The 26,930-nt window shown below is 42.0% G+C and overlaps 3 protein-coding genes across 8 annotated transcripts; 1 reads left to right on the top strand and 2 right to left on the bottom strand.

Annotated features, from left to right (window-relative positions):
- Nucleotides 1–686: 686 nt before the first annotated feature.
- On the bottom strand, nucleotides 687–7,352 carry nfyal (nuclear transcription factor Y, alpha, like). 5 transcript variants are annotated; one of them, XM_030055854.1, is made up of 9 exons: nucleotides 7,200–7,352; nucleotides 6,236–6,340; nucleotides 4,451–4,597; nucleotides 3,840–3,971; nucleotides 3,627–3,729; nucleotides 3,363–3,514; nucleotides 2,347–2,520; nucleotides 2,005–2,115; nucleotides 687–1,759 (listed from the first exon to the last, which is right to left on the bottom strand). In XM_030055854.1, exons 2-9 carry the CDS (start codon nucleotides 6,314–6,316, stop codon nucleotides 1,700–1,702), a joined length of 960 nt encoding a protein of 319 aa, XP_029911714.1. In that variant the 5' UTR covers nucleotides 6,317–6,340; nucleotides 7,200–7,352; the 3' UTR covers nucleotides 687–1,699. The 5 variants fall into 5 exon arrangements, with proteins under 5 accessions (XP_029911714.1, XP_029911713.1, XP_029911712.1 ...); XM_030055853.1 differs by having other exon boundaries at nucleotides 687–1,762; nucleotides 7,200–7,350; XM_030055852.1 differs by having other exon boundaries at nucleotides 3,345–3,514; nucleotides 7,200–7,350.
- Nucleotides 7,353–7,771: 419 nt separating this feature from the next.
- Nucleotides 7,772–10,854, top strand: ngrn (neugrin, neurite outgrowth associated). 2 transcript variants are annotated; one of them, XM_030055855.1, is made up of 4 exons: nucleotides 7,772–7,992; nucleotides 8,808–9,061; nucleotides 9,183–9,293; nucleotides 9,636–10,854. In XM_030055855.1, exons 2-4 carry the CDS (start codon nucleotides 8,832–8,834, stop codon nucleotides 10,255–10,257), a joined length of 963 nt encoding a protein of 320 aa, XP_029911715.1. In that variant the 5' UTR covers nucleotides 7,772–7,992; nucleotides 8,808–8,831; the 3' UTR covers nucleotides 10,258–10,854. The 2 variants fall into 2 exon arrangements, with proteins under 2 accessions (XP_029911715.1, XP_029911716.1); XM_030055856.1 differs by having other exon boundaries at nucleotides 7,776–7,921.
- On the bottom strand, nucleotides 10,653–26,462 carry sort1b (sortilin 1b). The gene is made up of 20 exons (XM_030055846.1): nucleotides 25,826–26,462; nucleotides 23,678–23,737; nucleotides 23,399–23,472; nucleotides 23,211–23,313; nucleotides 22,865–23,026; nucleotides 22,379–22,452; nucleotides 20,805–20,854; nucleotides 20,192–20,319; nucleotides 19,114–19,258; nucleotides 18,718–18,873; nucleotides 17,770–17,876; nucleotides 17,448–17,550; nucleotides 17,048–17,219; nucleotides 16,571–16,761; nucleotides 16,232–16,421; nucleotides 15,306–15,422; nucleotides 15,021–15,129; nucleotides 14,774–14,889; nucleotides 14,420–14,549; nucleotides 10,653–13,146 (listed from the first exon to the last, which is right to left on the bottom strand). Exons 1-20 carry the CDS (start codon nucleotides 26,087–26,089, stop codon nucleotides 13,132–13,134), a joined length of 2,466 nt encoding a protein of 821 aa, XP_029911706.1. The 5' UTR covers nucleotides 26,090–26,462; the 3' UTR covers nucleotides 10,653–13,131.
- Between the last annotated feature and the right edge of the window lie 468 nt (nucleotides 26,463–26,930).

Genomic DNA, 26,930 nt, shown 5'->3' on the forward strand with positions numbered 1-26,930 from the left:
TATATATATCTATATTATTACTTATAGGGTATGCAATGGTTTTTTTATATTCTTTGTACTGAATCACTTTTTGTTACTTGTGTGAAATAATTTTTCAAGATATTTCTCCGTTATTTTTGATATTCACACCCCATATTGTAGTTGAATTATTCCAAAACTTAATAAAACACAAGTGAACATGGCTTATCAGAATCAGAAATACCTTAATGATCCCTGAGGGGAATTTGGGTGTTGGGCATATTTAGAGAAGTGGTGGGAAAATCTGAGTGAATCTACACCCATTTTGTTTAATTTTATCTAAGAAAGGCGTGGTATTAAACAGCAACACTATTCAGTTGTTTCCTCTGATGATGTACAGAGGAAGCTTTCTAAAAAAAAAAAAAAAAAGTAGCTTAATGGTAGCTGCCACCCACCACTGAAAAGGATATGGGGCTTGAATAAAAGCTGATCCTACCTTGATCTGACTTGACTTAGCACTAATCTGCTGTAAGTGCATCCGGTCCCTTAAAATCCCCAATGGCTTCTACTTCACTGACAGGCTGGATTTTTTAACATTATGTAAATGCACACAAATCAAAATATATAAAGAAATGTGGAAAGACAGTAGGCCCCATAAAATTATGTATGAAGAGTGCCTATTACAACAGTTCACTGAAAGTGAAGTAACTGGATGTAACTACAAACACTTAAGTCAATGATAAAATTTAATGAACACAAGTTACCATGAATTCAGTGTCCAACCATTTTCATTAAAAAAAGAAAAAAAAATGTAGGACTGCATCACTTGGGTAAAAAAAAAACAAAAAACTTATCTACAGTTTAAATAATGTGGATTGACAATGAATTAAGTCACTACATGAATACAATGTGATGCAACACTGAGTCTTCTATTGCTCTACAGAGTCTAATCATGAAAAAGATCATATAAAATACATCCAGATAATTGGGCACCTTAGTAAGAACAGCTGGTACACACTGGGGGAAAAAATAAACTACAATTTTTTGACATCAGTATCAGATTTCAGTCTTTTCTCAATGATAAAGTTGGACTTGCCTTTTTCCCCCGTTGGTTCAAAATAATAAAAAAAAGAAAAGAAAAGAAAAGAAAAGAAAAAAGAAAAAACTCTCAACATACAGGACATCACATAAAATATATACGGCACAAGTGTATCATAAATTCAATTTACACATGTAAATGTGTCCACTATCATTGCATTTATGAAAAGAACAAACAAAACTCTATGCTGTACCATTTGCCAGAAATACTTAAAGCAACAAGCATCCACTGGTGACAAATTCAGCCTTTAGACTGACCAGGGTCTGACAGAGTATGGCTTCGTTACTGTCATTTCCAAGGTTTCCACGAGTTCGGCCCTGGTTCCACATAACTTCACATTTCACTATTGTCCAAATAATATGTCCTTATGAAAAGCAAAGCTGCTCCTAAGTGCCTGACTGGGTCAGCTGAGCGGGGAGGCAACCTCCACTTCAGAGGAGTCCACAGGCTCAGCGGCCACATGGCCAGCTCCTTGGAAGACCAATGAAGGAGTGAGCGGGTAACAGAAGAGACCAGGTAGTGAGCTAGAGGTTGGTGTGCGAGGGTGGGTGGGAAGAGAAGGTGCAGCAGATGTGTTAGCTAGGGTGAAAAGTTTCAGGCAGGGTGGAGTTCACAGATGGAGGCTTTATGTTGGTGATAGTGCTATGAGACTCTGATCATCTGAGCCACTGTCTCATCTGTTGCCTGGGCCACATCCTGCTGCTGCTGAGTGAGAGAGGAAAAAGAGCATCCATTTTTACCAAAATGAACTCCTAATTCAAGTAAAGTGACACTCACTCCTACAAACTAACTACAAATTAAACAAATCATAATACATAATACAAAAAGGCAGGTAACCTCTACAGTACACACTGTAGCCTCTATATTCAATAAATACTGAATAAAGCGCAGCTAATGCTGTTTTAATTACGTGGAATAAAACATTTTATCCATATGTAGTTTCTTACTTGTGCCAAGGACAAAGCCATATCTTCCTTCTCCTTAGGTGAAAAGAAACGGCCTCCATCTCCCCGCTTACGCTGCATGGCATGACGGTGGCGAGATTCATGTAGGTATTTCTGACAGAGACAAAGCATAAATTGTACAACAGCTCATTTGTTGTTGTGAACAGACATTGTGTCCACAAATGAACTATGCAAGCACTGAAAGTGTCACCATTGGTAAATTATCACTACCACAAGCTAGAAACTTCAGTCATGCACCACCATGCCAGTGTTCACAGTATTTGTTTACAAATGCAGTGAGAAACCAAGCCTATGTGGTCCATGATGATGACTAATGTGCCTTACCCTCCTCTCTTTGGGGATCTTGCCCTCAGCCTCCAGCTTGGCCCGAGCCTGTCTTCGCTTAAGGATGCGGTGGTACTGCTTGGCATTGACATACAGAGGCTCCTCCTCAAGCATTTCAGCTCCTGGCAGCGGAATACGCTGCATAGTGGGCACTGCACCACCTCCAGGCACCATCTGACAAAGAGAAACAGACACAGGCACACTGTACTTAGAAACTCTGGCTGGGTTAGGGGAAACACAGGTACATACTAAAACAGACATGAAGGTGCACTGTGCATGATGGACACACAGCGGCCACAACTGCTCTACAACAGTAAGAAACTCTGATATCTAAGACTATTGTTACACACACAGGATTTGTAAAAGTGTTTTCATAAGATCAAATATTTCTCTGCATGTCTACACTTGGCCTGAAAATGGCTGTAATGCATCTGCTGTGGCTGGATTTATTCAAATCCTCTTCCTCTCCACCTCTACACTGTATGTACATTGTGGCTAGATCACATCCAAATTCAGCAGAATTCAGATCACAATAGGAACCTCAGCACTCATAATTTTAAGGATGTGAAAACAATGTGGGCAAAATTAAATTTTTGTGTGTCCAGAATCTGCCACTTTAATGCACCCCGCATGATGAGATAATAAAAATCAAACTAAAATGACATGTAATTGTAGGGGACAACTACTGCATGCAAACGTAAGAACATAAATGGATGCTTCAAATGACAAGCAAGACATTAAATACATTCCTCCACCAAAAGTCAAAACATTTTAACACCAAAAGTCTCAATCATATACTATAAAAACACAATTTTGATTAATATAAAAATATTCGAAAGATTAATATTCATGTGCAAAGAGCTTGCTGTGAGTGAGCATAAATTATCAATAACTAAATTTGGTGTGAAAGAGTGGTGTTCTTAATAATTCTTTGATCTCCACCACACAGCCCACCCTCTGTGAGGTCAGGTAAGAGTAGGTAATAAGGTGCCAGGTACCTCTGTGCAGGGTCTTACCATGACCATTCCACCTGCATTGACCATGTTGCCGGAGACTGGCAGGGTGACGGTCACAGTGCCTTGGCCACTGTTGGTGGTGTTGGTGTTGGCACCACCAGCCTGTACAATCTGGGCACCTGCCAAGCTGGCTGCTGGAATCGTGATCATTCCTACAGGCACAAGGATCATCATCATCATCTTAAGATAAACGTTCTTGTTAAACACTCACGACACTGCCATTTAACACCTACGAAATTAATGTAATAAAACCAATGAGTTTACCCTGCTGCAGAACGGTGCCATCAGCATTGACAGGCTGGTAGACAATGGTCTGTCCGTCTGCTGTCTGTGCCACCTGCTGGCCCTGTACACTGATCTGCTGGCCCTGCAGGAACACCAGGGAGGAGGGAAGACACTCAGAAATAATATGATGCAGAAGATGTGCCAGTCAGAGCTAGCAGACCGTGACTCATCAGAATGGGGTCAAAAAATGACCTGGTTCTGTCCAGCAGTGATGGCTGTCTGGGGCTGCTGGATGATGATCTGCTGGGGCTGACCCTGCTGGCCCTGCAGCTGGAGAGTCTGGCCGCCCTGCAGCTGGATCTGGCCCGGCTGCACAAGTTGGATCTACACACACACACACACACACACACACACACACACACACACACACACACACACACACACACACACACACACACACACACACACACACACACACACACAGCAATATCACACAGACTGGCCTGGTTCACTTCACTTGTTAATAGGATGGTTAAGACACAAGATGCCTGCAGTGTTTCTTTTACATTTGTTCAGCTGCAGTGACAGGCTCTAGAACTACAAAAAGTAAGTATATTGTAAACTCATCAGTATAAGCATTCAACTCCACAAACAATAATTACAACAGTAATTACAGTTCAACTGTCCATTTATCGTCATACAAATACCCAAATAAGGGGTATCCTTCACCACCTAATAGAATGGCGTGAACACACGTATCATCCTAAATATTACCTCAAAACTCCACGGCCAACAAAATAATTTTACATAAACATCAGGTTACAGGATGTGGTATATTTGAAAACTGAACCACATTCTCTCACCTGTTGCAAGCCCTGGGCTCCAGACACTGGGACCTGCATGATGGTCTGGCCCTGACCTCCCGACATGGCCTGCACCATGATGGGTTGCCCTGACGATGTGATAAGCTGTCCGCCGCTCACTTGGACCATCAGAGGCTGGCCTTGGACCTACAGAGAGGGACAAAAACTGTTACTGCAACCAACTGCTGTTGGTGACCTTAGCACCATAGCTTTAACTATCACTGCAAGCACAAGATGTCATTCAGGAATATCCCTGATACCACATCTTGGTTAATAGCGTTAGATGATTTGTCTTCATTCCTGCTGTTTTGGGATAGAAAAATAAACACAAAATTCCAAAAGAAAGGAACCACTGCCATTTTGAAACAAGACAGTAAAAAAATTATATTATAAAAATAAGTATGAGATGATGAGTCCTAAGTGACAGCCTGTGTTTAAGTAAAGTGGCATTCAAGATCCAATGCTGAACCCCACAAAGTTCTCCAACATATAACATACAAATCCGTACGACTGATGTTTCAAATGGCTGTGTCATAATAAAGAATTTGGTTTGACTCCAAACTTGCTTTTTAAAGCAAGAGACAGAACTGATAGCCGATAGTCTATTGACAGCCATGAGCATAGAAGCAGAAACCCGAGGCTGACACACATGACACACTGTGCCGAGTCAAGAACATGCAGCTCAGGCGGCTATAAGACATGCTAGGAGGGAGGATGAACCAAACGGCGCTGAAATGAGTCATGAACCATGGTCATGGTTGTAGCATGCAAACTTGTAGGCTGTAACACTGTTGTGACACTGTGACACAGGGCGGCGGTCCCACCACTACCTGGAGTGTCTGCACCTGCTGGCCCGAGGCCGTCACCACTGGCGCCTCTGTTTGCAGCTGCACAGCCGTCACTGTGCCCTGTGTCTGCAGACAAGGCAGGACAGCTACAGTCTGAGGCAGGTAACTACACAATGCAGATATCTCAGCACTGTCAATAACGTTGATTGGTTTTAACATCAGCTAGAATAATTTAATTCTGGATACCTGCCCAAAGCAATAATTCTCTACAACACTTCACCTCTGTCTGACAGAGAGCCCTAAAAACTCTCAGTGCTGTAGTTTCTGTCTTATTCAAACTACACTGGGTTTTGCTCTTACAATAACTACATTCATGGTGAATTGCACATATTAATACCCGCACCTACCTCACTGCATTAGCTTAGAATATTTTATTTTTCCTATGTGATATTGTATATTTATTATATTTGTTGGATATGCTAGTATACACATTTAGAATTGTATACTTATATGTCAGTCTCTGCCACATGGAAATTATACTTGAAATTATACATTGAGTACACTTCTATTTTATATATACATACTCTATTCTATAGATATTTTGCAGATATATTTCATTATACATATAGTCTGTGCAAAGGCTCAAAGGTGAAAGGCCTATAGATATTCTATATTTTACTTTTACTCTTATAGGGCATACAAAGGTTTTTTGTTTTTTTTTTCTTGTATTCTTTGTATTGATCCACTTTGTTACTTGTGTTTAATCTTTATGAAGATATATTGCTCCTAGTGTAGAGAGGGATATTTTGTGGACTATTGCCCCTGGACAATATCTGGACAAGCTGCTGCTTTAGCATTTCCCAATTTGGGATCAATTAAGTAAGTCTGTCTATCTATTACCTGTGTGCTTATCTGTTGTACATCAACAGATTAACTTAGATGGTATGCCAATATTTGTGCTGGAAACCATCTTTATTTAATGAAACTGTATGCTCACCTGTTGTTGGATCTGTCCATTGGCAGTCTGCACAACTATCTGCTCCCCAGTTGTAGTTGTGGCAGTGGTGTACTGCTCCATAGCTAATTAGTGTCACAGTCCTCCCTTGAGACATGAGGGACAAGAGAGATATTGGCTGATTAGCATCACTCTATTTCATATTTCACGCCCCAGTTTCTCGACTACCCGCCAGCACAACGTTTGCAGAGCCGCTTATCTCACATTACGAGCTCACTGTGACAGGAAATGTAACTTAACGTCACTGGAGAAACAACGTTATTATTCCTTTAAGTCTAATTCATCACGTTAGCATGTATTTCTGTCTGAACCAGAGTGGGACATGACCTCATATTCTAATACAGGGCACTTTCGTATGCCTATTCTACCTCACTGCATGCTGCGTGCAGTGTTATATTGCCAGGTTAATGTTATTTTCATGGAACAAATATCCAGGCTGTAGTCAGTAGCTAGCTAGTTAGCTAGCTCGCGTGGAAGCTAATCAGACACAATAAAGTAAAGTTAGCATTAACAGTTAGCCGACGCTAGCAGGCTAACATCAGTCGCACGACAAAAAAAAAAAAAAAAAAAAGACTCTATGTGGGCTGTTGTTGGTATAACCAGATATGAATAGAGTTTAAAATATAACTCTAACTATCTCTGATATAACCACTATTTGCTAGCGAACATTTACCGCTAGCTGGATGTTGAGGCTATCCATCACCCCTTTGTTTGAGAATGGAGACTTTAGCTAGCTAGCAGGCGCTGGTCGCCCACAGGGATCATGTTTCCACAGTACAGCCGCTGTGGAAAACAAGTTATTTGGAGGCACCCCGGTCGGGAACGGCACGGTCGGAATCAAACTGCCATTCGATTTTTGCATTTAGTGGGGTTAGTAATTTGGTTGGTCCATGACAAACCAATCCGTGCTGACAACTACCAATGCCTTCAATCGGGTCTCCCTTACCGTATCTTCGCTGTCCGGTTTCCCTCTGATTGGCTCTAGTACAGCTTTCTAAAGCCCAATCACCAAAGTGAGCGGACAAAATGGCGCAAATGAAACAACAGCGGCTGGGAGGAGGTGCGGAGCTTGCGTGAAACATGAAAGCAGGATTCCAGGTGCAGCGCCCCCGGCTGCCCGGCAGATGTCGCCATTTGCATTTAGTCACCACAGAGTTATTATTATAATTTGGCGTTTTTCATTACCTTTTATTTTTATGACTTCATGTGTATTTTTTGTTTTCAATTCAGTTTAGTATCAGTTACTTTCCAGTGTGGGTATGCTCGTTTCAGCTTCATGTTTTATTTTTAATTTTAGTTTTGTTAACTGTAATAATCTTGATTCACACTAGTAGACCTTGCTGTTCGCTCCCTTGCAAGCGCCCTCAGGTATAAAATATTGACATTTACAAGCGCAGTACACTGTTATCCGAAGGTTAAAATATGATTCTGATATTAACTCCAGCGTCTTTATAAACGAACCTCTTTCTCCAGAACAAATCTGTAATTGCGCCTCCACTCCAGCAGCAGGCAGTGCAGTGCATTCATGGTGTGAATTTCAGTATGTTTGCGGAAGTACATCCATTTCTAGTGGTACACACGAGTTTTGGGAAGGGGATTTATTCTGATGGATTAACAACATTAGGGGGATTGCGTTATTCTAGGAAATATTAGCGCGTCCTCTTCCAGGTAAGCTCTTGTGAAAGCAGTGGATGTTGCTCAGGTCTGAGACACTGGCCAGTTTCTCAAATCTGCACAAGGTAGGTCATTAACCCTCCTGTTACCTTCAATTTTACCAACATTTTTATCAGTCAAGGTCAGTTTGACCTTAGTAATTTAAAGAAAAACAATAATAACTGTTACCCAAGTTGATGTATCAGTTACTTTGCGTCTTGTTGACGATCTAAATATCCCAATAATTAAAATCCCACCCCCTGCCCCCAACACACACACACACACACACACACACACACACACACACACACACACACACACACACATACATACATACATATCAAAATTCATGTGGGAATCATGTTTTTCCTTCCTAAATGTCACATTAACTATCAGTGGTTCTTGCACTACTACAGGTATGCTTAAATGCTGGGTTAGGACAGAAGCAGAAGGAAGTTTTTTGAAGATTATAAATGGCATGTTTTATTCCTCAGTGTCATCCAAAACAGCTAAAACAAATGTGTGTAAAATGTTGATATTTCTTATGTTTTATATAGCTAAAACGGCCTGGTGTCAAATTGATCCCAAAGAAACACTGATGAGTACAAAATGCGTACAGGATCTTGAAACCATATCATCATGTTCATTTCATGTTTACCCACTTGTCCCCATTTAATTTGGAAAAGTTATTAAATATGAAGCAAAAAACTATGTTAATTATGTATTTAGAGATGTTAAATATTGAGTGGGGTCAAATTTACCCTAAAGATAATAGGAGGGTTAAGCAACTGGGTTTTATAGCTGTTTTGAAACAGAGCTAGTTAAAGTGTCTGGGACTGGATTAACCTCACTGACAAAACAGATTGTGGTGAAAAGGGTTAACACCTCTGTCTGATTACAGAGTCCACTTGAGTGATTCCTCAGCATGGCCAGACCCCTCCAGGTCCTCTCCCTGGCCTCCAGGCTTGGAGCTCTGTCAGTGATGCCCCAGGTTTCTGCCAACAGCAGCCGATTTGCCAGCAGAGATGCAAAGGCGTGGATGAGACCGAGCCATGTGCACAGAGTCTCAGACAGAGCACCAAGACACAGCCGTGAGCTCTCTGATGAGGACCTTGACATGGAGGATGTAGAGGACAAGCTCCAGGACTTTATCGAGTGAGAAACAGCGCCATTAATCACACGAGTCATATAGATTTTTTCAAATGATTATCCTTTGTGCATCCTGTCAAGACAAGCTGTGACATAAATGGTGGCTCACTTGTTTTTTTTTTTTTAGTAAGGAGAAAAAGAGGCAGAGGACTGTGAAATACCATATACTGAGGAGGCAGATGACCCCACCAGGAGCTCCAGTGAGGAGGCTAAGCTGGGATGCTATAGAGCAGATCAGGTGAGGAGGAGGGAGCCATGCTTTTGCTTAGTCCGGCCACTCACTTGTAATACACTTAAAAGCAAATCTTTCCTCAATATAATTTTGCTAATAAAGACACTTGAGAGCACATGTGTCAAACTGGTGCCTTGGAGGGCCAAGAGGCTGCAGGTTTTCTTTCCAACCAAAAACTCCACCAGGATATTCCACTGATCACCTCACCTTGAAGCAGAGAGGAGGGACTGATGAGTGAAATCACCTGGTGGAGTGTTTGGTTGGAATGAAAACCTGCAGGCTCTTGGCCCTCCATGGCACCAGTTTGACACCCCTGCTTTAGTGCATCAAATGTCATTCATCTTTCAGGTATCTAAAGCAAGAGCAGCCAGAGGAGTGGACAGTGGAGCGTCTGGCTGAAGGCTTTTCTGTCACCCCCGATGTCATCCAGAGAGTCCTCAGGAGCAAGTTTGTCCCTCCTCCTGAAAGAAAAGCCAAGCAGGACACTCAAGTAATGAGAAGGCTCGGACAGCAGGCTCTGTCTCCAGGTGGGACAGGACAGGACAGGCCGAGGCTGCCTGGGCATGGCGCACCAGCTATACTGCCCTCTGGAGGCAAAGCAGGAGAACTGGCCCCTGTGGCCAACCAGACTCTGATACCAAGTGGTACCAAAAGCTCAGGATCCCTGGTGGCCAGTGCCAGTACTCTCACCCCTGTTGCCACTCTGCCCTCCTTGCCCTCAGTCTCACCAGCTGAACTTAGTAAACATGCATCACTGACAACAAGATCAACAGAGGAAGACAGTGCGACCAAAAACAGAGCTTTAGAGGAGAAAGAAGAAGAAGAGGAGGAGGAAGAGGAGAGCTGGGATGGGTGGGTGTTGTCTGAGGATGAACTCAAAGAGCTTATGCTAACAGCAAAGCACTCTCCTGCGGTGCAAGTTGGGAATGATTTCTTTGACACAGAGGGAAATTTTTTGTATAGAATCTGAGGATATCCTGCATAAGGTTGTTGGGTCATTTTTGTGCACTTTTCAGGTTGGCCTAATTATTTAGATAGGATGTTCTGACCAATGGCTGTCAACAACATCAGGTCAGTTGTGTACACAGGTATTAAATGAGGCGAAGGAGTGGGTGGTAAAACAGAATGTCCTGTGTTTGTAGAGAATGTATTTGTTGTTTTCAGCAACCATATTTCACAGAAATATGATCTTGGTCAGACAGGTGAGCGCCCTGTGAACCGACTGAAAATATCAATTGTGACAATGACAAACTACTGTGTCAACTACAGTATATGACATCCACAGCTTGTTGGGGTTTTTTGCAAGCTTCACATTTTACACGGCAGTCTGTAAAAAAAGAAAAAATCACAAATACCTTACAGAAATAGAGGAACATGTTAATTTATTGGTCAACCCAGAGCAAATTGCCTCAAATATACAGAAGAGAGAAACATAGCAGATACAAAGATGTAACATTGTATATTTACAGAACCATCACAATGACTTATTGATTTATAGTGTTTCCAACGGCAAGGAAAATATGTCACCACCACAAAATGCAATAAAACCTTCATTAAATAAGAATTTTGCAAGTGTCTCCCCAGTCAATGTATAGCAGCTACATATCACTCTTTGTCCTTTCACAACGAGTTGATTCTCACTTCAGAGCAAAATCTAAGTCAGAATGATGTCTCTTCATAAGACATGAAACAGCAGAGAGGACAACCAGGTTATCAGACCCTGTTTTCTTTTCATCAAGCTCTGTGGATTTGAAGAAATAACTTCATCAAAACATGTATAGTTATTGGTAATGAACATGCAATTAACTTCAATGGGAGCCTGCATGAAACACATTTTCACTGCTAAAGGATTTGTTAACTTAGGCAGGAAGTGCAACTTGGGGGTATCACTGACATACTGGATCTAACTGGTTACCCAGTGACTGATAAATCATTTATCAGTGACTCCACGCTGGCCACACATTGGGAGGGCTCGCATTAAATCCCTGCACCAGGCACTTGTACAACCACATCCCAACTATCACATTTACTGCACTCTGAACCTGCTCGTCACAATAAATTACGCCTGTACGAAAGTAATGCATTGAACAGAAGACAAAGATAATTGTGCAACAAATCTTTACAAGGAGAAAAAAAATGTAAGAGCTGATGTGCCAGACATTTGTTGGGAGGTAATGGCGCGTCCAGTTATTTCAAAATTATAGCATTTTTGAGAAGTTTCAGGAAGATACATTAGTTAATTATGAATGGCTTGACCCAGTTACAAACCTCTAATGTCCTTGTGATTTTGGAGAACTTGCTCACCTCATACACAAATACCTACAAAGACAACAGACCAGCACAATATTCTCAGCTTACACAACCGTGTCTGTGAACTCTTTAAATATGCAAGCATCTGCCAGTTACGCTGGTAAACACTTCAGCAATCACATTGCTTTTCTCATTGCCCTTGTGTTTACACGCTCAAATTATATTGATTTTACTTACTTCATATTTTATTTACTTCATATAGGAACTGGTTGTAAAAAATACCTGTAGATATTTCCTATCAAACTATTTTTAAACTATATTTCTGTAATTTCTCAAACCATTTTAAAATTTGCCATTTTGTCATTTGCTAATTAATTTGAAAAGTTCTTGTTAGTAGTACAAAAACTGCTCAAGTAATTATAAACACGACCTGTACATACAGCAAAATGACATGTTACTACAGTGATTACCACAGAGATCACATTTAGGAAAAATGCTCAACTACACACTCTTGGCATACAAAGGACCTTGTGCTTTAGGCAGTCAGAACTGCAGACATTATTTTTTAACTAACTCCTGTCTCAAAATAGACACACATTTGACTGTCTTCCATATTGATGCATGGTATTAAAAATAAGCTTGGGCTTTGCAGTTCACACAATAACTTCTCCATTGATTAAAATGAACTAATTCGAGAATTGAGACATGTGGCAATCAAGTGTTATATTTGCCTGTACCTTGTATCTAAATATATTATTGCTATCAATCCTAATGCAAATGGAAGTTTCCACTTGCATCTTAGTACTTCATAGACCACGGGTGTCAAACTATGTGCCACAGAAGGCCGAAACCATTCGAGTTTTTCAACCAAAAGCTATGTCAGGGAATTTCTCTTCTTCTCTTTGGTTGAAATGAAACCCTACATACCTTCAGCACTCCAGGTCACATGGTTTGTCACCTCTGACTTAGACAAATACTTAGTTAAAAGTAAGGATTAAGACTTGAGTGGCTTGGGTGAGTTATTAACCAAACCACAGCAATCAACAGCAACCTTATAAACACATTCCCAAATGAAATCACATGAACAATGGCAAAGGAAAAAGGTTTATGTACAAGTGCACGAGAAGAAGGACACACATCTTCAGCAGAAGTGGGCAATGTTCCCAAGAGCACTCCCAGGTGACGGGAGAGGCAGAACCCGTAATGCAACGGTGGTATATTAATATAACTAGCTTGCTTCAAAGCAGAAAATCCATTACTCTGGTTCTGTCAGCGTTCAAATTATTGCAATAGTCCTCCATTCTCTAGAAAACAGAACTTGGAAATTCAAACTCAACAGAATCAGTAGTCAAAGCACAACACTACAAGCCCTCCTTGGTTCTTCTCAGCCGTGGCATTAATCCCAGGCAGCCTCTGTACATTCATTAGATACCTCATGGATGACAGCGGGGTGACACAGACTCTTTGTCTGGTGGCGGAGGCCAAAGGTCACGCTAGAAGGTGATAGGAAGAAGTAGCTGGAGACGAAAGAGTGAGAGGACAGTTGCCAGCCACGTGGTGGACTGCTGCTCAGTTGTATGACAGGTTGTGCCTGCTATTCAAGCAGGTCCTGTGTAAAGAGAAACAGAAAAAAACAGGGAAATGAACCCACCCAACCATGCTTGAACCAACCCAGAAGGGTAAACAAGGATACATTTTCCATAAAAGAATATCCCAGCTCATATCAGTATCCTGGTGTGAGCAGGAATAGTTTTGGTTTACTGTGGCTGACCTGCACCAGCCTCCACCCTGGAGAGAGGCATTGCTGTGCATGTATAATGTTTTGATGCACTGGCCATGTTTATATACATGTTGCTTATGACTGCCTGGTTAGGATTATATTGTGATTTTGACAAACCCATGAAAAGACCCCATGAAATTACATACTTGATTTTATTTATTTCCTTCCATAGGATGTTATGGAGGAGTACAATGTGGCTGGGTATCATTCAAAAAGGTAAACCAAAGGGATATCATTCAGGAGAGATAAAGTTTTATACGATGGTAAGGGTGTCACATGTAAAAACATGTGACTGTTTTATTAGTTACAAATTTAATATTCAACTACTGGTGCCACATGATGTCACCAAGATACACATTTTTGGGAAGTCAAAGTAATGGGAGTTTATTTCCTGGTTTACTCCTTTATTTAATGGTTAATCTCTCACTCCTTTCTCCTAAGGCTATCACCAGCTGAGCCAACCCAGACTTTGACAGCGTTATAAATTGGCCAGTGACAACATGATACCTCCTCCTGCAGCTCCATAACTTATGTAAGACAAATGCGACTCTCACGGCAAGTGGCATACACTAGGTGTGCACAGTGGGATGCCAAGGCTTCATTATTGGCTTCATAATGCTGTGCAACTTTACAAATAAGGTCCAGGACATGCAGGTTTCTTTCTATTCTGAATCTTGAACTTCAGACAAAACCACACTCTCCCACTATTCCTGACTCACAACTTTCAGTTTTCATTGTCCTATTGATGAAATGGTATGACAGCATTTCCTGCTGACAACAGATTCTCAGATTCTCAACTGCATGGTATCAAATTTGAAAACAGCTTAACATGAATGCAACATTAACAGGAGCATGGTAACAACACCCAGCTCAAACAAAAATTCTCTGTTTGTTTTCTATTTATAGCCTTTAGTTCACTGAATTCACAACTGACATCTAAAGACGTTTGTCTAACACAAGTGGAGCCAATAGAGTATCTTTAGTAATTCATGCTACTGCCAGTGCAATACTAGCCCTGCGTTTGGGGGAAAAAAAAGCTGCTACCCTGAATATCATGTTACTCTCTCAGCCTGTGTATGAAGGACGAATGTTTCCACTGTACCTCGTCTGAGTCGTCATGAAACTCCCTCTTGCCGTTCTGAGTGTGGTTGGTCTCCAGCGGGTCGTCCACCCCCTCGATGCCATTGGCTTCAGCATGTTGCTGCAGCACTGAGTACCTGTGAACCAGGAACCTGCGCAGCACACAGAAAATACTGTCATTTCACCCAAAACACAGAAAAACGTTAACACGCAAAACTTATAAATAAACAAAGATAAAATAGTAATCAAAATCCAGATGTCTACATAAGTTTGCACATTACAAAATCCTTGACCCATGCTCTGATGTGGACAGGTGCAGGGTACAAATCTGGAGCACAGTCCTAACAATAAATACTAGCCAGAGAGTAACACCCACCTGCCGCCACAGACATATTTCTTGACAAAGATGACTCCTGCGACAATGCTGAGCAGCATGACGATGATGACCGTTATTATGACAGGCACAGTCCTGGAGGAGGACTGAATTTTTGTCTGTAAAAATACAATGCAACAAAAGCAGAGGGACAGGAGAAGAAATGGGTAACTCCGTGAATGAGAATATATTCAAAAATATTACAGAAGCCTCAGTAGGTCGTGATTCTGATGTGAACACAGATATTTACCAGTAGTTCTGGGCCGAGCAGGTCACTGACACACCTCTTGCTGAGGTCTATCTCTTTACGCTCAGGTGTAGTTCCTCCCTCACATTTATCTCCAGGGATTTTCCTATAACTGTGGATCAGGGGTGCATTGTTCAGTTTGTTATCATTGAACAGAGCGAAAATGGTATTTTGCTAGAGATTTGTGAATGGTGCTTAAAGCAATCCACAACTAATAATTTTATAAAAGTTAAAGGACAGACTGAATTGACATCTAGACATCTGTTGGCTTTCAAACTGGATCCTTACCCACTGGTCTGCAGTTGCTCCTCCTTGCCATGCAGACAGAACTCCAGAACCTGGCCCTTCAGGTCCGGCTGCTCCACACACTCCGAGCTGTTCTCCTTACGGTAATATCCAAAGTCACTGGAAAGAGTCAGAAGATGGGAGGGCGGTATGTAAAGGATGGGAGGGACCAATTACATTTGCCTCTCATTGTTGTAATTTATTAGATTTCTGGTGAACTGACTGGATTGGTCAGAGGGTTACATCCATGGGTCCGTCTAGCTCAAAGTCGGTTTCAAGACCTCAGTGGCTACCGGTGATACTAAGTTCAAGATTAACATGGTACATTAAGTGCCTAGCAACAGGACACCAATTTACCCGGCAAACTATTTGTCATTGTCTAAATGGACTTTTGTAAATATTGTACTTTCCTATATTTTAAATTGCATGCACTACAGAGGAGTGAATGCATAAGAATGGCACCAGAAACTCTTCAAAGTCTATATCAAACCTGCACAATTTGAAGATAATATTGACTACATGCTCAAATTTAGTCATGATAGTAGCTTTATTCAGCTAAATTCACCCATTCAGCTAAATTACTGGTTCACATTTGCCTGTCTGTTTTTTTTAGCTATCCTCCATATTGTCATATTTTTTCATAATATGAGAAATCTCATACAATCTACCATCAGTGCATTTTAAATTGGCTTTGTTCTATTTTTATGTAACATTTTCACACCAGTAATGTTAATTCTTGAGCAAAATTAGAGCTGAGTAACAGTATACTTCTCCCTGAGCAGGATATTTTGATAATCTTCCCACCACTGATAGTAAGCACCTCAGAGTGGCTGTCAATCCCCGCCAGAGAAGTCAGAGAAATATGAGACCAACAATATCGTTCTATTTCTGACCAAGTGGTATTTTGAGCCTGGAAGCTGAAATCTTACCACAGGAAGTCATCCAAGGTACACAGGCAGGGAGTCGGCTGGGTGTTGACCTGATAATCTCGTCCGTTCCAGCAAACAGAGTCTTTCCTCAGACGCAGGAACCTTTCTTTGTAGCCCAGCATGCAGCCATCGTTAGGGTCGCTGATGTCATCAGAGTGGGCCAGCCACTGCACATAGTCTGAATCCACACCTAAAAAAAACAAATATATATTGGACTTATTTGCAAACATAATGCTTAATCACAATTTCCCTCTAAATCACTGAATTATAATGCCATCAGTTAGTTGTATCACATCAGACTAAACACAACCCTTGTGAACAAATCACCATGTCACTCACAGTCTCTGGTGAGAAGCTCCCTGAAGTCAATGGTGACAGAGACCCAGGACTGGCTGATGATTGAGTCACGGTAGCCCCAGATACTGACATTCATGGAGCGAGCTCCCGGCTCAGATGCCAACCCAGTGAAGTAGATAGGGTCTTGGGTGAAGTTATACACAGCCCAACACTGTCCTTCATCAGTGGAAAACCTGCAAGGACAATGACGAATGCCATCAGCATCACATCAAGACTCAAAAAACAGGTACAAACAGTGGCACCGTGTCAGCAATGCATTCACTGACAGTGCATGCTTCATACCACAAAATGAACACCATGAAATGCAGAGTTGTTTGAGGTCTATCACTTTTCAGCTGCATCACAGTGAGGTTACATGTTATGCAGAGCACAGCACAGGGGAAGACAAACAGGAAGCAGAAACCACCATCTTCTAACAACTAACCCAAGCTTTTCCCCTCCCCTCCAGAAATAGCTCACTTGATCTGGTTGACAGGTTGAATCGTGCTGTGCTCCACAGCCACCAGCAGGCCTCCAGAGTCCAGAATGGCATAGTGGTGGGGTCCGATGAGGGCCTTTAGCCAGGTGTACCCACCATCATCAGACACATACACATCAGGCCTCATCACTGAGATGGCATCGCCAACACTCCCTGAAAAAATACACAACAGAGATCAGAGGGCAAGGAAACAATAACTCTTCCACTTGCTCTCATTATACAGCACATCTGCATTAGAAATCCATTATTTAAAACAGAACAAATCTCAGAAATGCCATTAAAAAAAATGTGGTATGTGTGTGAACACCTTTTACTATGTAGGCTGCAGCACAGGATGCTGAGTGTGTGTGTGTTAGTGTGTATGTGTGTGTTGGGGGATACCATGAGCTAAGATGAGGCCCACAGCATTTGGTTCAGACAGCGGCAGCATGGGAATGTTGAGCTTCATAGCTGTGCTGTAGGCTGCATGGATGTGGAGACTACACTGTGGAAACAAACACGACCACTGTTTTAATACCTGCCTGTCCTCAGTCCCAACACTGTGTGATTTTACTGACCAAACAATACATTTTCATCACAGCTCATACAAAAGAATAATACCAAAGTAACACTGTATCTTTCAAAAGTGCAGAATTCCCCTTAGGCCTGATCAAGTTTACTTCCTTCTACATTTTTGTCCAGACACACCCGTCGTCATGTTTACCTCGTCTGGGTCTTTGGCTGTGGCATCACACTTGCTGTTGGCAGGTTTCTGCAGGGGAACCCATTCCCCTCCCTGGTCGAAGGACACCACAGACTGCACTGAGCTATCTGCAACAGCAAGACAATGACTTCCATTTACATGCAGACTGAGGGGTTTTGCCAATGCTCTTATCCAGAGACATGGTGTGCAATAAGCTTTGATAGTGAGACCCCAAAAAATGACAAGTTCCCATAGTTAGTGCAGTGGCCATGTCCAAAGTGTCCTGGCAATAATCCTATGACCACAGCATGATCATGTACAACAGAAGTGCGAGTAAAAGAAATAAAATAACATTTAACCCTTTGGCGCATAGCGGTCACTACAGTGGACAGCTGTTTAAAGTCATTTTCTCCTATATGCAATGGTTTCTATGGTGGAATTGCATATCAGCTGTTAGAATGCTCTCTGCTGCTCCCCCTATTGAGGTTTATGCAGAGACTGTTAATTCTTGTTGCTGAAAACATATTAATACTAGTATCATGACATGGTAATACCAGTCCTGTCCTGAAGTATGGAGACTCACAAAAGTGTTCATGCCCTAAGAAGAGTAAAAACACAAAAGAAAAAAATCTTGACTCAGGCTTTCATAATTCATGCATGAAAGGGTTAAAGGGTGAGACAGAAGGCATTTCTTGAAAGCAAAGACAGCGACCAGAGTAGGGAAACGATTCAGAGGGAAACTGGTGGCATGAAGTATTTCTACTGAAGTGACAGCCAGCTCCTCCAGGCAGGAAGCTCACCTCACACTGAACAGCTAATGAAATATTTACACAAGGCCCCCCCTCCAGTGTGAAATAGAGAACCAGTTTGCAGGTGAGTGTGTGTGGGTTTCCGGGGCACTTTGAGTACAGGCATGCATTCATGTATTGTTATTGGTGTATCTAAATGAATGCATATGATTACAGCTACCTTCAGCCAGGACACTGGTGATGAAAACCCCCCGCAGAGAGGTGACGTTAGTGAAGTCCGTTTCGCCCCCCGTGGTGGTATAAAGGTGGCGCTCCAGTGACTTGGAGTACACAGTGCCCCGGTCATCTGATACATAAATGGTGCCAAATCCTGTATCTGTGGACATTTATAACCATTATCAACACAGGAAAATATACATTGGATCACACGGATAAAATACAGGGGCCAGGATTCATCACATATTATAATGGTAGATAAGAAAATGGTATTCATACTGATAACCGCCTGCATAGCGAGGCAGTGTTTTTCTTATTTCTCCACTTTTAAAATGTCACTGTCACTATACAGTGTGGTGAATAGAAGTGTTAAGTTGTCCAGGGTGCTGCAGGGACTGACCTCCTGGCTCATCGACATGCATGAAGACCATGTCATCGTTGGCCGCGAGGATGGAGTAGAACTGCTCGTGACCAACAGGGGGCAGCTGGGCCATGTTCCAGACCTCACCCTGGTCCACTGACACATGGATCATCCTCATAGTGCCCTACAGAGATGGACAGGCAGAGAAGAAAGAGAGACAGCGAGAGAGAGGGAGAATAAAAGGCAGACAGGAGAAGAGAAATGTTAGGATTAAAAGTAGAAACAACTAGAAAATGACTGATGACGAGTCTACAAACCAATGCAAAGCAGAAAACACAGAGGACACAGAGAAATGCACAAACACCAAACACACCGGATCAGTCCTACTATTCATTTGCAGGCTCTGGCAATTTCAACAACAACATTTCAACATGGGCCATTCCGGAGAAGCATCAGGCTTAATTTCCCCATGAATCACTATGACATAGGTAAAATGTCACTTCCTATATTTATTAAAGACATCAAAAACAAGCATATTTTTTGGAGATCTTAAATGATAACTAGTGTTGTTTGATGTTAACAACAATAGTAGCATGTGTTACCTCCATATGTCAGTGTATAGTATCATGAACTGATTATGCTTTAGAGGCTAAACTAACAGTTCTCTTCTTTTCCAAGGTTAAAAAGCCAAACTAGGCGGGCGTCACTGAACCTTTTTGCAGTGTTGGGCTGCAGTTCAGCTCTATGTAATCAGATTGATTTGGTAACCTCGGTGCACTACAATTTTCAAACAAGTGGGGTAGGCAAGTAAACTGAAACTGCAGGCACTGACATAGTTATGTAACTGATACTCCCCTAATGATTTCTCTGTGAAACCAAATGCAGAAGTAAGAATAATGCACAGATATTGGGAAAATAATGAGCCTTTTTCAATTCACAATTATGAAAATGATCTGTAGGTACGATGTGACAGATCTCCTTACAAATACATATCATATTTCAAATCAAACACAATGAAGCCTTTTATGACATACTGATAGGTCCAAAGAATCAGTGTTATGCCACTGTGTGAAGATCATTTCTCTCTGTCTTGCTGGAAAACTGAACTCATACCAACCTTGCCTGTCATTACAGAGGCAAAGAGGAAGCGTCCACCCAGGCCAAAGGAGTAGATCTTACTGGCCACAGTCTTGATGGTTTTTCCGTAGTCTGTGGTCCTCCTCAGAGTCAGCATCCCACGGTCAGCTGGGAACAGAAAAAAAAAAGAAATGCTTGAAATGAAAATGCTGACAGTTTAAAAGTAACAGAAGAAATGCGCTGATTTGCATGTCGTCTATTTTGGGAGAATTTCTATCTCAGCGAGGAGTGTAGCAACGCTTTAAAGATTTTTTTCCTTGTTTGATCAAGATCATCTGTCACTTCTGATACCGTTTGTTACTTCAGTGAATTGATGATCAATAGTTTTGCATGGAGTTCATCATACCTCATGCTGTCACCAGCTTCACTACAGTTCAAATTACTGTTCAAACTGATTAACATGTAGCAGTGGCCTGAAGATAACAAGGTAGTTTATGTTTTGTACTTGATGCTTATATTTTGAGTTACCTTTAGACAATGTTTTTCAAAGTGCTCCACAATCATCTATGTATGCATGCTCAAAAATTGAGATCAAGACAAATCCAGGCTGGGGGGTTTCATCTAAAGTTTTGCTTCATAAAGGTGTCACTTACTGCAGGATCCATTAAGGTTGGTGCTGAAGAAGATGGTGTTTTTCACTCCCCTAGAGTCAAAACAGGAAGTAACAAGATCGTCAGATACGCAGCCACACACATATCAGCTCAGAGGATCACAGATATGCAAACACTGGTGCAAAGTCACATTTCATAGTATGCTCAGTTTCCACTGTACAACAAAATCAGGGAGTGAATATAATTATGGACCAACATTTAAAACTGAGGAATGTTTCCTGTATCAAGGAAGAATTTCAATCAGAATTTGTAATAATGAAAGTTAAAACTTTGAGAGTTTATGATATCCAAACACACTGTTGTGTAATGACTGAGTAAGGAAATAAACACCTTCCTACAGACATACAGCAGTAGGAGCCCGGTGCTTTGTTTTGAAACATGCTCTTTTGTGGGGCTTCACGTGCCACGGCTTATCAAACACAAACAGTATACAGGCCTTGCCCTTCCTGAGTGTGTACTTTGCTCAGAGTGTGTTCTGTTATGACTTCAGAAACTCCTGCCCCAGTTGAAACTGACCCATTTTCCCATGGCCTGCTCATATCAGGGTCAGGTCTTGTGGGACGATATGAGAGAGAGTGTCGGAGCACAAACTGTTGTACGCACCGTGCTCAGACTCAGCAACCTTGGAAGCACACCCTTAAAATTCACAAGTAAACAAACATTTATAGCTGCCAAATTATGCACTGATGCACATAAGACAACTGAAACAAGAATACTGCTGCTGGGGCCTGGCCCAAAAACAGCTAGTCAAACATTCACTGACTTCAGTGCAGTTTTATTGCCTAGCTTGCGAAGGAGCAGCAACAATGAATATCTTGGGAGGGGACTCTCTACACATTTATCTCCGGCTAAGCAACAGCAATACAAACACTTGAATTATCAGCAAGCTTTCCAAGTTAGAACAAGCCAAACATAAATTTAAACAAGTCAAAACATGAGAATACGTGAAAATATACAAAATACGCACTGGAATGTAGACTAAAAAACACACCTGCCCACAATGAGATCAATTAGGTGATCTTTAGGATGGGCAATAAATAGAGAGATTTACAAAAAAAACCCTCTTTGCCTTTGTTTTACCCCATTAAGAGCCTATGTTCAACCAAATATACTTTGTCCTTTAATCACCCATATGGTACCTAATCTCCTAATAGAGAGAGAGATGCAAAAACCTGACATCTTCCACATGCCAGTGATGACTACGCTTGTCATTTTTCAAAGAAAGGAGAGGGACATGAGCCAACAGATACTGTATTTACAAGCATCAATCACTTCCTTAAGACTTTGCCCTGCACTACACTGATAAGAATGGAGGTGTCCCACGACTTCCTAATCTTGTTGAATAGGGATGTTTCCTGGAGCTACGGTATAGCAGCTGCTGTCTGGACTCAAGACACTTGAGGAGACCAGATAACATTACATCACCTTGGTTTTCGACACCTGCAGGCCCTGATAGCACCTTGTAATTGCTTCTGTTCATTCACACCCAGCGGGCTAAGGGTGTCAAGAAAGATATCAGATTATGCACATGGCATTTAGCTTTTGGCATTTCTTACCATTTCACCAGACACACCATGTCATGGATCTTTCTCCAGTTGCCGCCAAAGTTTTCAGACAGCCAGAGCTCATGCTGAGGACAGAAAAGCAGATGATGACACCACTGTTCACTGTTGACTCAGGCTGACAGACACACACAACCTGGTATGTAAGACCTGTTCATACGCAGCCCAGCCATGTGAAAAAATGCATCCAATGCAAACATGAGACAATGACCAATGGCATAATTCTTGGTATGTGGGAATTAGACAATGTTTTATATAATGTATCATGTTGAAAGGTCACTCTCTGTGTCTCCACTAAAGATAGATTTATAGCTACTAATGATGTAAGGAATCCTTATAAAGAACTAAAATTGTCAAGACTTGACTTTTCTCACCAGGACTTAGAAAGCAACATTCAGGCAGGTTATTATTAAAGTAATGTGCCTGCCCCTCTAAAAATATCTCAAAACATCCCCTAACACTTCACCACCAACTACTTACATCGTTACTGATGACCAGCAGCACATTGGAATCACTAGGGTTGTACATGATCTGCATCTGGGGGACGAAGGGCAGGTCCTGGTGGGTGAAACTGTTTCCAAAGTCATCAGAGACAAAGATCCGAGACCCACGGCTTCCAGACACTTCAGCTGTCAGGATCACCTGCGAGCCACAGAATACAAAGTTCAAGTCGTTGAATAAATATGAGAATTGATGCTTCAGCTGATGTTACAGTGCTTTACAGCAGAGCAGACAGTGATGCACTTGTCAACGGGCTAGATGACTACAACACTGAGGCCTGTGTGGTGAATTTTCACCCAGCAGATTTCATCAAGTCGTGACTCACTTTTCCAGAGTTCTCGGGGCCGATTGCAATGCCAAACTCTGTTCTGATGAAGGTGTTGTTGATCAGGTTGGTCACATCCTGGAACGACTTCCCATAGTTCTCACTGGTGGACAAGTTAACATAGCCAATTAAATGCAAATCAGATACAAATGACGCTCTATTCTGGCAGGTCAGGTCATGAGACGTACCTTCGATAAAGTTTGGACTGCCCAAGTCGCACTATGAAGAACGGCACCTGAAAAGTCGTCAAAGCCAGGATGACCTGCAAGAAAACAAGGCTCAGTGGGCTTGGATCATTTATAAATGTGAATGAGACCATGAACCCTGACTGTGTATCGTGTTGTTTTCATGTAAACTATAACCAGTTTGCTGAGTTATCAAGCCTAGTTTGTCCTGTTCGAGTCACAACAGAGCAACATTACAAGAGAAATATGTTCAGTGCAAATAGACCAGCGTGTAACTCTCACCCCCGTGCCATCTCCAACCCAGGCCAGCGACACCGATCCACTGAGGTCGTTGAAGGCATACTGAAGAAAAGGAAAAACGGAAAAACAAACTTCAACAGTGGGTTTTCAAAAATATTGCATCACAAATATAAAACCTATACATACAATCTCATAAGCATAAGGCACAGCAAATGTCACAGGGAAATAAGATAACAGTTTCATATGATTTTAAAGTGGCTTAACAGCTAAGCAATGTGTCTAAATAGCTATGTGGCCCTCCAAAAATGACCCAAAAAGATGAACCTGCATCATTACCAGAGGTACAGGACAAAGAAGGGAGTCAAAAGAAGGACACGAAAAACTGACAACATAATTGCACAGAGACTATTTGTGAACTTTTACTTGATTTTTTTTCCTTTGACTGGCATCATATTTCCCCTTGCCAAGTGTTGAAACATTGTTGGCTAATGAAAATGAAGCAGCACTTATCAAGACAGACAAACACTTGCAAGCCAAATGCACACTTCAGACCAAATACACTCAGCATAAAATATCCTTTGGACAACCAGTTAAAAATAGTGTCAACAATCTGATTTTTCTCCTAAAGGAATTTTGTGTACATCAAGTCAATTATGCAGTCTGGACTGACACAACTGCTTGGAGACAAATATTTTTCCAAAACTCATATATCAAAACCTTTATAAAGGACCACCATGGAAATAAGGCTGGAACTTAATTGAGTTACCACGATAAAGATTACAAACAAGATTAAGATAAGCAGGCCTAAATATCTTGCTTATATTTTTCAATAAACTCAACTCAAAAACAGGCTATTGTTGCTTTGCTGCTTGAGCCACTCCTGTCGCTGACTGTACAACACTTGAATTCTTAATCTCATCAAGTGGCCCTTCACTCTTCAGCTATGTGGATATTCACTGATTGTGTAAGAGCAGGCCACTTCCAGCAGCTTACACTATAAGCAGCTCTGGTTCCGGTGGGACCTACAGGAGTAACCTCAAGAGGTATGACCAGGGTCAGCCGTCAGGAACTCTGTCCTGTGCCTCAGACTGGAGGCCAAGTTTACCGACTGGCAGCAATGCAAAGGTGATCAAATTGCAGTGAAAAAAATAGGCAAATGAGCAAGACAATACTCTCCTGTAGTCTATTCATATTTCACGTTTACTTCTGTTGCATGGTTGCTGAGATGTTTTGTAAGCTCCATCAGCATTTTGCACACTCCATAAAACACAAAATTCTGTGCTAAAAACAGTAAAATCCATAGCACATCTGGTGATGCCAAATTTAGTATACTCTACTCTCCTGGATTTAAGTGCAAGGTCCTTAAAGACAAAGTAGTCTCTGTAGCCTAACATGTCCCCCGGTCTCTATCTGCTCTCACAGACACACAGCGTACAATTACACGGTAACTACCATTGCTACTGCCAGTCACAAGGATTCACCTAGGCCCATTCGCTGTTAATGTTCAAGAAAGAGCCACATTCACACTCACTGAACCAGAAAAAAGTAGGATCCTTGAGCACAGAGTGCATTTGCATCCTTTAGATGAATATAGGTCATAGGCTTACACTAGCCATTAGTGGAACATTAGAAATGTAACTTGGTCTGTCGGTGCTTAACTGGACGCTGAGAGGGACCTTGTGCACTAAAATTTTATTTTTTCAGGACACCAGGAAAGCACACGACTTACCTGCAACAGAAACTGAGATAGAAATCGTCATGGCTGTCCTGAATTAGTACAACAAGGCAAGAGAAACCCTTAATGGGTGTATGAGCTTGGGGAAGGATGGGCACAGCCAAAACTTATGCGCAGACTGTACACAGGACAATATCCTAATAAAAGCAATACTGACATATATGTAATAGCGTAATAGCATGCTTAATTTCATGTTTTGTTTTTACATGAACGATAAGCCTACAGAGCCTACAAGTGAAACATCCTCCATTTATGCTGACGGTCGTGGTTTATATTTGCATGCGCTATCCAGGAAAACCAGCCCTATCGGTAGGCTCGCACCTACCCTACCATGAAGAGATGATTAGGCCTCTGCTGGTGTAGCCTACCTGACTAGCACCTGCGCCGCGTATTCAAAACAGACATCCAAATGTTGGGCGTGCAAAGTGCAACAGAAACATGCATTGGCAACTTACGCGGTGGGTGTTTTGGGCTAACTTGGTGTCATATCCTTGGAGAGCCTTACAGGTGTCGCTTTGCTCTGCGCTTCTTCTATTTATGTTGTGCTTTGGTGCGGCAGGCCATCCCGGGAGAGATCTCTTCACGATTCTGTCAGCTTTCTCTATTTTAGAATTTCTGACAAAAACTGACTGTCCGTGGGGTCTGGCGCGCTGGTGAAAATCTAAACCAACAGTGAAAGTGACGAGAAAGAGCAGAAGACAGTGCAGCAAAAGTCCCATTCTCGTTGCGTGTGCCACCGGCGAGAGAAAATCCCCAAAACGAGTCTTTGTTTATCCTAATCTTGCCTCCAAACTGAAGGTCGCTCCGGCTCTGCCGCGGATGACATCAACAAAACACAGTATCCTGACAGCGAGGAGCAGCGACTGCGGGCTTTGTATCCACGGCTCATAGACGTTTCGAGGCGGAGCGCGTTAAGCCCCGATTATTCAACCAGCGAAGCCGCGGGGGGGGAAAAAACCTGCCTGAATGGTGAAACAAATGGAAACTGCAAATTAATTATTTCACTGGAACGATGAAGCCCAATTATTGGCGGTGCAACTCCTTTGCCACAGTGATACAATGTAGCGGTCACTCAAATTGGGTCTGCGGGACGTCACGCCTCCGCAGAGAGACGGCGCTGTGATTGGCCAGTCTCCAGGTCCGCACATGTATCCGTTGCTCTGATTGGCGAAATCTCGAGTGCGTTGACTAGAACGACATAATTAGCTGTCAAAGCCGAACCAAGATAGGTTGAGTGGTAGACTGATGAATAGTCCACAGTAAAGTTAATGTTGTTTGAGATGATGAACCGGTCTAGCCACAGGCGTTGTTCAGTCCACAGTGTTGGAAATTGATCTGGATCTTTTCAGTGGATATGATATCAGATCACAGCAGCCGAAACAGCTAATGGTGAATCTTAAATCAACCAAACCATTTTAAGAACATTAGAACAATCACAGATTTATGCTGACAGAGATTAAGAATAAAGTTGGTGTCTGACTGTGGGATGCATGATGCAATGACACTTTGGCCTAATTCCTTGAATGCACACGAAGTCAGAGTGAAACATTTTCAGTAACA

The sequence above is a fragment of the Myripristis murdjan genome, chromosome 7, assembly GCF_902150065.1.
Source record: "Myripristis murdjan chromosome 7, fMyrMur1.1, whole genome shotgun sequence".
NCBI classification, from domain to species: Eukaryota; Metazoa; Chordata; class Actinopteri; order Holocentriformes; family Holocentridae; genus Myripristis; species Myripristis murdjan.

Excerpts from the sequence above, each read along its gene's own strand:
- nfyal (XM_030055850.1), bottom strand. The coding sequence starts at position 6,316 with ATGGAGCAGTACACCACTGCCACAACTACAACTGGGGAGCAGATAGTT. Across the intron at positions 3,730-3,839 it reads TCACTGCTGGACAGAACCAG|GGCCAGCAGATCAGTGTACA; the intron begins GTCATTTTTTGA and ends GTGTTCCTGCAG. Across the intron at positions 2,521-3,344 it reads TGGTAAGACCCTGCACAGAG|ATGGTGCCTGGAGGTGGTGC; the intron begins GTACCTGGCACC and ends TCTCTTTGTCAG.
- ngrn (XM_030055855.1), top strand. The coding sequence starts at position 8,832 with ATGGCCAGACCCCTCCAGGTCCTCTCCCTGGCCTCCAGGCTTGGAGCT. Across the intron at positions 9,062-9,182 it reads AAGCTCCAGGACTTTATCGA|TAAGGAGAAAAAGAGGCAGA; the intron begins GTGAGAAACAGC and ends TTTTTTTTTTAG. Across the intron at positions 9,294-9,635 it reads GATGCTATAGAGCAGATCAG|GTATCTAAAGCAAGAGCAGC; the intron begins GTGAGGAGGAGG and ends TTCATCTTTCAG.
- sort1b (XM_030055846.1), bottom strand. The coding sequence starts at position 26,089 with ATGGGACTTTTGCTGCACTGTCTTCTGCTCTTTCTCGTCACTTTCACT. Across the intron at positions 17,551-17,769 it reads CAGCCAAAGACCCAGACGAG|TGTAGTCTCCACATCCATGC; the intron begins GTAAACATGACG and ends TTGTTTCCACAG. Across the intron at positions 14,890-15,020 it reads TGCTCGGCCCAGAACTACTG|ACAAAAATTCAGTCCTCCTC; the intron begins GTAAATATCTGT and ends GTATTTTTACAG.